The sequence below is a fragment of the Osmerus mordax genome, chromosome 15, assembly GCF_038355195.1.
Source record: "Osmerus mordax isolate fOsmMor3 chromosome 15, fOsmMor3.pri, whole genome shotgun sequence".
NCBI lineage: Eukaryota > Metazoa > Chordata > Actinopteri > Osmeriformes > Osmeridae > Osmerus > Osmerus mordax.
In genome coordinates this window covers 7,503,670-7,513,391 of record NC_090064.1, presented here as the reverse complement: position 1 = coordinate 7,513,391, position 9,722 = coordinate 7,503,670, and the positions used below count along the sequence as shown (strand labels likewise).

The following is a 9,722-nucleotide window of genomic DNA, read 5'->3' as shown; positions in this document are numbered from 1 at the left end:
ACACACACACACACCTGTTGTGCACACACACACACACCTGCTGTACGATGGTAGTGAGTTCCAGACAGAGCTGGATGACATTGTTTCGGGTCACTGAGTAGTCTGCGACTGCAGCGAAAGACGACCTGAGACAGAGAAAACACACACCGTCAATACACACACGCTAGTGCAACACACACACACACCATCAGTACCCACGCGAGTGCAACACACACACACATATCTCACTGCATTCTCCCACAGACCCAGATTCAGATTAGATCCTGCCTCAAGTGTGAGTGTGTGCCGATGTGTGTGTGCGCGCGCTTGCGTGTGTGTGCATGAGGGTCGGTGTGTGTACGTGCATGAGTGTATGTGTGCATACGTGCGTGTGTCTACGTGCAGGCGGGTGTGTGTATGAGAGGCAATTTGGGTCATCAGTATTGAGGCTGTGTGCTATATATACGCAAGACCTGAGGGCTACCCAGAATGCTTCATGACCATCAGGCTACAACCATTCAACAATGTTACATCAACTCTCCAACTGCCTCTTCACACAACTCCTCTATGGTTCTGATTCTGCAGGACTGTGGTCTAGTCCAGCCTTTCTCAACCCTGGTCCTCAGGACCCCCTGCATGTTCTAGATGATTCCCTGCTCCAACACAACTGATTCAAATGAAAGGGGTCGTTAGTTGGTTTCTGATGAGCTTGATAACGATCATTCATCGGAGCCAGGTGTGCTGGAGCAGGGAAACATCTAGAACATGCCCTCTGTGACATTGCTTGTAAAAACTGCGGGAGTCAGGTGGCTGAGCGGTGAGGGAATTGGGCTAGTAATCCGAAGGTTGCCTGTTCGATTCCCGGTCATGCCAACTGACGTTGTGTCCTTGGGCAAGGCACTTCACCCTACTTGCCTCGGGGGAATGTCCCTGTACTTACTGTAAGTCGCTCTGGATAAGAGCGTCTGCTAAATGACTAAATGTAAAAACTAAGGGCAAAGACATTGCATGGGATTTGATTATATGCTTCAGAAGTGAAACTGTGGGAAAACCATACAACCACACTTCCTTCTGCTTCAGTCCAGTGCTTTTGCATCAGTGTTGCCACTGCCACTGTTAAAAGTAGGTAGCTCAAAATCAAGCACAGAGAGACTTTTTCCCCCTCAATGTCACCCTGCCTTTGTGTGTGAGTGTGTGTGTGTGTGTGTTGAAACCTGCGTTCATGCAAGTGTGTGTGTGTTGCCCTTAAGACCGGTGTGTGTGTTTGGCATTTCAGGGACCTACGTCTAAGACCCGAGGCAAAAAACAGGGAATTATAGGAGAGAGAGAAGGGAGACAGAAAAGAAGAGAACGAGAAATATATACAGAATGAGAGAAAGTGAGGAGAGGGAAAAACATAGACAGCAATAGAGAGAGAGAGAGAGAGAGAGAGAGAGAGAGAGGGGTAGGGGGAGAGAGAGAGAGGTAGAGGGAAAGAGAGAGAGAGAGGTAGAGGAGAGAGAGAGAGAGAGAGAGAGAGGTAGAGGGAGAGAGAGAGAGAGAGAGAGAGAGAGAGGGGGGGGGAGAGAAATAGAGAGAGAGAGAGAGAGAGAGAGAGAGAGAGAGAGAGAGAGAGAGAGAGAGAGAGGAAGAGAGATAAAGAATGAGAGATTGGGGAGAGACAGATAGAGAATGAGAGAGATGGAGGGAAACAAAAGAAGAGAGGGAGAGAGACACACAGACTGAGAGAGTGGAGAGAGAGAAAGACACAGAGAGAGAAAGGGAGAGAGAGAGATAAAGGGAGACACTCGCAATAGAGAGATGAAAAGCGACAGCGAGCCAACTCTGCTCTGCTCCCCCAAACACATGACAACACGACCTGACATTTCCTCTTTCAGACAAAGATCACATCCATGTTTCAGTGTGTGTGTGTGTGTGTGTGTGTTTGTGTGATTGTGTGTGTGCGCCTGTGTGAGTGTGCGAGAGGTCTTGTTTAACTACCCCACAAGGATAAGGTAAGATAAGCTTTGAAAAAATATACCTAGTGGAGAAACGTTCTTGTGCCATTTTAAGGGGGTTTAGGGGGTTTAGGTTTTAGGGTTAGAATTACATGAACGGTTGGGGTTAGGATTAGGGGTTAGGATTAGGGGTTAGGATTAGGGGTTAGGATTCAGGGTTAGGATTCAGGGTTAGGATTCAGGATTAGGATTCAGGGTTAGGCTTAACAGGATTTTGAATGGGAGTGAACTGCAGGTCCTCACTGGGATAGTAAAACAAACAACCTGCGTGTGTGTGTGTGTGTGTGTGTGTGTGTGTGCGTGTGTGTGTGTGTGCGTGTGTGCTCAAGCCTGTGAGTGTGTATGTGTTTGTGTGTTTCTGTGTGTGTGTGATACCTGTCCAGCCAGGCCAGTAAACTCTTGGCGGCGGTGATGAGATCAACCACAGAAGTCAGGAGGTCGTTTGGAAGGCGACGAGAAGATCTGCTCTCTGATTGGCTGCTGCGCCGGCGGCCGGAGATGAAGTTCTGGAGGTTTTTTGCAGAGGCGCCGAGCTTGTGAGCCAGGGTCCTCACACTCTCCGTCTCCAGACCTGAGTTCTACACGCACACACATTCGGTCATTATCATTCTGAATAAACATTGTTCTTTGTTTAACATTAAGATACACACACAAACACTATTTCCGGATCGTATTCTCAAACTTTTTCCGGCTGGCTAGCAAGCACAGTCATGCAGGCTTAGCACTGAAGAGATCGACCAACTGAAGCATGCCTGTACAGCTCACACACACATACACACACAAACACACTCACACACTCGCACACATACACATGTACAAACCCCCACCCCCACCACCACCACCACACACACACACACTCACATACAAGACACACATATGTACAGTACACAAACACATGAACAACACATATAAACACATACAGTACTGTCCCCCCCCCCACACACACACAACTTCAGAGACAGACACAGCCTCACCAGAGCGCAGAGCAGGTGCCCCCCCCACACACACACCCCCACACCCCCTCAGAGACAGAGACACAGACAGACAGACAGACAGACAGAGTCGAGTCAGAGTCAGAGACAGAGACAGAGTCAGAGACAGAGACAGCCTCACCAGAGCGCAGAGCAGGTCCACGGCCTCCAGGATGAGTTCCTGGTGTCCGATCCGAGACACGCCCAGCTCCTCCAGCTCGGCGTGGCTGATCCTCAGCAGCCTCTCCCCACACACACCTCCATGTTCAAACACACCCACGTACTGCTGCAGGCAGTCATCCAGGCCTGACACACACACACACAAGAACAAGAGTCAGTGTGATTCATACACAAACACACATTAACTGACACACTGTACCCCCCCCATGTAAAGACACACACAGACACACAAGCACACACTCGCAGGCTTGCACACACCCACAACCGCACACACATGCACGTCCATCCACACGCCAGTAGCGTAGCCACTCATTTAGGATTGCTTATACTCAGATTTTGGATTGCTTACAATAAAAATGAAGGAATTGTTCATTAGTTATTCTTGTGTTCCCCTTCATTTTAACATGGGACCCGCCCCAAAATAAAATTCTGTCTATGCAACTGCCATACATGTTTTTGTTACCCTAATTGAACTGGGATGTTACCAAGGTGTTACTGGGATGTTACTGGGATGTTACCAAAGTGTTACTGGGATGTTACTGCCATGTGGCTATTTTGCACTGTGGTGGGTAAATCCAGACCACTCCATGACCCTAACCACTGAAATACAATTAGAATCAGCTAAAGAACAGCTCTGATAGAGATGTTTCTGCAGGACCCAGGTAACCAGCTGCACTGAGAACAGCAGGAGTGAAGACCACAGGAGGTCCAGGCAACTGAACAGGTAAAGCTGTAGAGTACTCTCATTTCTATTGTCAAACCTCAGCATTGCGTGTGTGTGTGCCTGCGTGTGTGTGTGACTGCAAGCCTGTGTGTGTGTGTGTTGTCTGTGCGTGTTCGTGTGCGTAAGCCAGTTTGTGTGTGCGCAAGCCAGTGTGTGTGTGTGTTGTGTGTGCGTGTGTTCGTGTGCGCAAGCCTGTGTGTGTGTGTGTGGTTTTGCTGAGTTCAGGGGAAGGGAGGAGCATACGAGGACAGTTCTCCTCCAGTCTCAGCCCTGACCAGAGTCCTCCCAACTGTCATGCAGAGTTTGTAGCTACGTCAGTCTCAGGGGTGCATGCTACAGCTTTCGAACACACACACACACATCGACTTTATGCAGTTCCATACTTAAATGTGGAAAACCTGTGTAATATGATATCTTCCTGCAGTCGTAATGCAAAGAAATCACCAAGCAATGCTCTGCTGAAGAGATTGTTTTGACTGCACTGCGGTGTGTAACTATTTTGGTCTTGCATCCTTAATATTCTGTAACCTCATAACAAACTAGGTTGTACACACAAGCCTCTCCCCCCCCCCCAACCACACACACACACACACACAGTCCTTTTAGGGGAAAAGCATTGATTTCCCCAGCTTGCAGCTACAGCCCCGTAACACAGTCATCCATCATAACCACACTTCGGGGAAAACCTGGAGGAAGGAGGAGAGAGGGAGGGAGAGAGAGAGCGAGCACAGAAGATGAGGGGGAAGAGGAGGAAGGCCAAGGAGGAGAGTGGTCCCTACTGCAGCTGTGGAAATGCACACACACACACACATTTTGTCTGTCATCAACTGTATTGCATACGGAGAGCATTTCTCGGCTTTCCAACACCCCATACCCACCCCTCACACACCACCACACCCCCTCCACACACACAGCACCAACCCCTTTTCCCGACCCCAATATACAGTTGACCCCTTCCCTACCTCACACAGTGTTTGGAGGCGGAGCTACAATAGCCGCACAGCCTTCCAGACATCACTGGCTGATGAAAGCCGCACCCTCAACCGCTTTTCCCCTAAAACACTCCCCCAGATCTCAACTTAGCAGTCCCCACCAGTCAATCAGAAAAAAAAGACCAGAGCCGTTAACACGTGACTTCCTCGTAAGAGATCCTTGCGGGTGGAAAAAGGGGGAGGGGCCTGAGGAGCTGACTAGGGAGGAGCCCTGGGAGTGACACCGATAGAAAAAAAAATCGTCCCTATTTGATGACTTCATAGCAGCCTGTTTTCCGAGTGAGTCATTTGGAGCTGACAGGACGACGTGCCTGATAATGACCTGATAATTGCCGGTGATTGCTGGAGTCGAGCTATGTCAATAAGAGGCTGATTGTGGCACCAGGAACTGGTCACAGGCTGAGTGTCACTACCGTGGGGACGCGACAGAGAGACGGCGGGGAACTGGAGGAAGAACAGGGGAGATATGGAGAGACGGAGTTCACAGTTAATCTGCATCGTTTATCACTGTCAAGGAGAGACCGAGCCCTGAATACTGATCAGAAAGACACCCAAACACACACTCCACCCAAACACACACTCCACCCAAACATTCCTCTCCAGCATGAACTTCAGAACACCAGCTCCTCCGATATCCCCCGCATCATATTATTATCTACTGTAAAGCAGACCATAACACTGAGGAGGTGTGTGTGAGAATACAGTATGGATGTGTTAGATTCTTGTGTGTGTGTGTGCGCGCACGCGCGTGTCGTTGGTACAGTGCTAAGTGATTCATTGCTGACTCACACACTCAACTCCCACATACACACTTTTCACAGCAGCAGGCAAGCCACACACCCACACACACTCATGCGCACACACACGCACGCTCTGGTGCACAGACGCAAACACACACTGACAGACATGGACGTACACACACACACTCACACACACAAACACACACACACACAGACAGACATGTATAGACCTATAGAGTTGGCTGTATCCACCTGTCTAGTTTGACACTGAAGGAAGCACTAACAGTTAGGCTCAAACAAAGCAATAGATAAACTGAGTTGTCAGTGTTACTGGAAAACACCTGTGCATCTAACTGCCTGTTAGTTTGTCTGTCTGTCTCTACCTGTCAGTCTGTCTGCCTGCCTGCCTGCCTGTCTTTCTGCTTGTGAGTTGGTGCTACTTACTGTGATTCAGCATCTTACATAAATTGCATAAATTCCATGCCCCCAAGATGCTGTATAATGTTGTTTAACACAGTAATATAATTGGTTTTCTCCTCTCCTCCCCTCTCCTTTCATCTCTTCTCCTCGCCACTCCTCCTCTCGCCTCCCCTCCCCTCTCCTCTTCTCTCCCTTCCTTCTCCTTCCTCTCCTTTTCTCTCCTTCCTTCTCCTCACCCTTCCTCTCCTTCTTCCCTCTCTTCTCCTCCTCTGTCCTCTCATCACCTCTCTTTCTCTCCTCCTCTCTCCTCCCTCTCCTTTCCTCTCTTTCCCTCCTCCTCTCTCCTCCCTCTCATCACCTCTCTTTCCCTCCTCCTCTCTCCTCCCTCTCCTTTCCTCTCTTTCCCTCCTCCTCTCTCCTCAATCTCATTTCCTCTCTTTCTCTCCTCCTCCCTCCTCCCTCTCCTTTCCTCTCTTTCCCTCCTTCTCTCTCCTCAATCTCCTTTCCTCTCTTTCCCTCTCCTCCTGTCTTCTCCATCTCATCCCTGGTCTCTTGTAAATAGATGACCCCTGTTGGGTGACATTGTTAGACCTCTGAATAGGATTATGCTCCTAGTGTTGCTGGTTAGAAGGCTCTGTCTGTGAAGTGATTTAGATACAGTGTGCTATTAAGAGCTAACAGCTACCCCCGTTGTTTCCCCCATATACAACGTTAATGCTAGTCTGTAGCTAAGCAAACAGACCAAGATCTTTGGCCCTGGCTTGCCCTGGCATTTGGCTGTTTGGTATAACATACGGTACACACACACACACACACTAACACCACACACACACACACACACACAGACAAAGCTTCAGTGCAATATCATATTCCTGTCACCACAGACACACCCAGGAGAGCGAGCATGGACTAAATACCACAAGAGTACATGCCACTTGTATGTGTGTGTATGTGTGTGTGTGTGTGCCTGCGGGTGTGTGTCTGCGGGTGTGTATGTGTGCGGGTGTGTGTCTGCGGGTGTGTGTGCGCCGCTTGTGTGTGTGTGTGTGTGTGTGTGTGTGTGTGTGTGTGTGTCTATGTGGGCCTGGTTGGAGCCGTCTGTTCAGGGTAGTGGTGTGTGTGTGTCTGTCAGCTGTTCTGCACAGACGGTCTGAGATGAACAGCTCACCATACACCCGCACACTCCTGTGCCCGCACACACACAAACACACTCAAACACACACACAAACACATGCACACACACAAACACACACTCAGAATGAATATTTACTGTGTTCAGGCACTACTAAAACATATCTGGAGAAGATGACTATGATTTTATCTGGTTCCTTTGTCGACTACAGGGACCACCTTCTCACGGTTGCTGGTTCGAATCCCCACCATTCATATTACACCCTCTCTCAGACCTTTTAGAACTATTATCCTGAGCGCCTAAATGTGTCAGTGTCCGCTCTCTTTAGTTTGCCATTTTTGTGACGTCATCCGGTTAGCTCCATTCGAGGTCCAGTGATCCTGATCAGCACTCAGTAACACACTGACTCCTTAAAGGCCTAGAGGTATAAACCTGCTATGAATATTAACTGACTTTACTCCTAACGATTTGAGGGAGGGGGGGGGGGGGCAGAGAGAGGGAAGTAGAGAGAGGCCGAGAGGAAAGAGAGTGCAGTGGGTTGAAGAGAGAGTTACTGTTGACAGTTGGAATCCTTCTTTCCTGTCATACTCTCTGCGCTGGGCTGTGGAAAGCTGTGTTACATTTCAATTGTATTCATTTGGCAGATGTTGCATGTGTTTGATAGGGAGGTGAGTGAGGTCAAAGGTTAAAGTCTCAGTTATATCCATAGAACAAGCCAGAGGCTGAACTGGTTTCTGATAAATCATAGAATTCCACTATTTTTGTACATATTACTGAATAAAATAGGTTTAGTCAACCAAGACATTTGTAAAAGTAGACTAAGCCACTATTTCACTATTTCAATTATTAATTATCAATGTTGGTCGATTAAACATTGTGAACTAGCTCCCTCAAACAAACAAACAAACACACACAAACACAACAGCCACATGTAATGCATCGACAATCATCCACATTATTGTAACATCCCTTTCAGCTGGAGCTTTAGGCCTGATGATGCCGACAGAGTCTACAACACAGCGCGCGTGCTCACACCTCCGCACGCGGTGAGTGTTTTCATCCCGCATAGCCTGTACAGGCGCTCTCTATCTCACTCACTCCGTCAATCTTTCTAACAGACACACGTAGGCTACACAATTCAAGTGTGCGTGGGTTTGAAAGTGTGTGTGTTTAAGTGTGTGTCGCACCTTTCATCCAGTCCACCACCTGGCTCGTGCTCCATTTGCTCACCGGCTCCATCACCAGCGCCATCGGGAAACTTCACACACTCTCCGCCGCGGCCGTTGCCCAGTCTCTCCAATGTGTCTTTGCCTCTTTCCGCGGGAGTTTGTCTCCCGTTAGTGCAGCGACGTTACAGCGCGCGGCATAGCGCGGGACAGCCCGTCTGTGTGTGCACTGGCATCCGATACATTCCACAGCTTGAGCCTATATCTGACATGTGTCACCAGAATGAAACCCCTCGCGCTTTCTCATTCCCTCCCTTCCTCGCGCGCCTGCCGTCTGCTCCCGTGAGGAGCAGCTCCGTTACCGACTGTCTAGCAGAGAGATAACACACCGGGGATTGGACTCGACACTCAGCAGCATCGACACTGTCATCTCTCTCTCTCTCTCTCTCTCTCTCTCTCTCTCTCTCTCTCTCTCTCTCTCTCTCTCCCTCTCTACCTTTCTTGCAGCGGGAGGAGATATGATTAAATCGGGCACGCGCCCCGTGGGTGGCTGCGCGGCAGAGTATTTCCCACGCGAATAACATCCTCAGATATATGGAAAACCCGGTCCCTACAGACGCTTAATCGGGTCGCGTGTGTGTGTGTGCGTTGGTACGTTTGTGTGTGAATATGCTTCAACATCTTAAGATAAGTTGCCTAACTACAACATTTAGAAATTACATTTAAAAAGATGACAGCTTTTTTTTTAAGTGCAGATGCCAGTGGCCCAGCTGCACTTATGACGAATTATGCAAATGCCCTCCTATAGAATTGGGTGGACCACATACAAGTCTAGATGTGCATCATAACTTGATCTGTATGTACACAGAGTCAACCCTATGGTCCCGAGGCTGTCCGAAAAACAAATCAATATTTAGATCACTGCCCCTCACAAATGTCAAGGCTGCCGTCCTGCTCGCCCCTCGCTTGCCCCTCATCAGCTGAGCAGAGGCCCTAGGGCCGTGGTGAGGAGGTGGTGACTCACTGCCGCCACTTCTGCTACTCGAGATGATGCGGTGTGTTCATGAGACATCACTTGTAGGAGTAAGAACCTTGTATGTGTGTGAGTGTATTTGCATTATAGAGACGGCACACAGATTCCGCACGACCATAAATACCCTCAAACCCATCTCACTGGCATCTCATAGGCCAGATGGCCTCTGGGTGGCAGTGCCACATGGTGCAGTGTACACTGGCACCATGAGTCACTATGAGTTTGTGTGTGTGTGTGTGTGTGTGTTTAAGTGGGTTAAGAGGACAGTACTTCAGGCTCCTGGTGGGGTTTGTCAGAGCCCAACGCTGCCAGCTCTGAATTTCAGATTGAAATGCGTGCGCGCTTACGCACACACAAGCACACACATATGCACACACACTCACACACA

At 49.1% G+C, this 9,722-nt stretch overlaps 1 protein-coding gene across 1 annotated transcript in view; it reads right to left on the bottom strand.

The window, feature by feature from the left end:
* Window positions 1-8,386, bottom strand: part of cnksr2a (connector enhancer of kinase suppressor of Ras 2a) — a 21,029-nt gene extending 12,643 nt beyond the window's left edge. Inside the window, exons 1-4 of the mRNA XM_067251699.1 lie at window positions 8,323-8,386; window positions 3,090-3,253; window positions 2,352-2,554; window positions 38-125 (exon numbers count right to left, since the gene is read on the bottom strand). Coding sequence (XP_067107800.1) covers window positions 38-125; window positions 2,352-2,554; window positions 3,090-3,253; window positions 8,323-8,386 — 519 coding nt within the window. The remainder of the gene's footprint in view (window positions 1-37; window positions 126-2,351; window positions 2,555-3,089; window positions 3,254-8,322) is intronic.
* Between the last annotated feature and the right edge of the window lie 1,336 nt (window positions 8,387-9,722).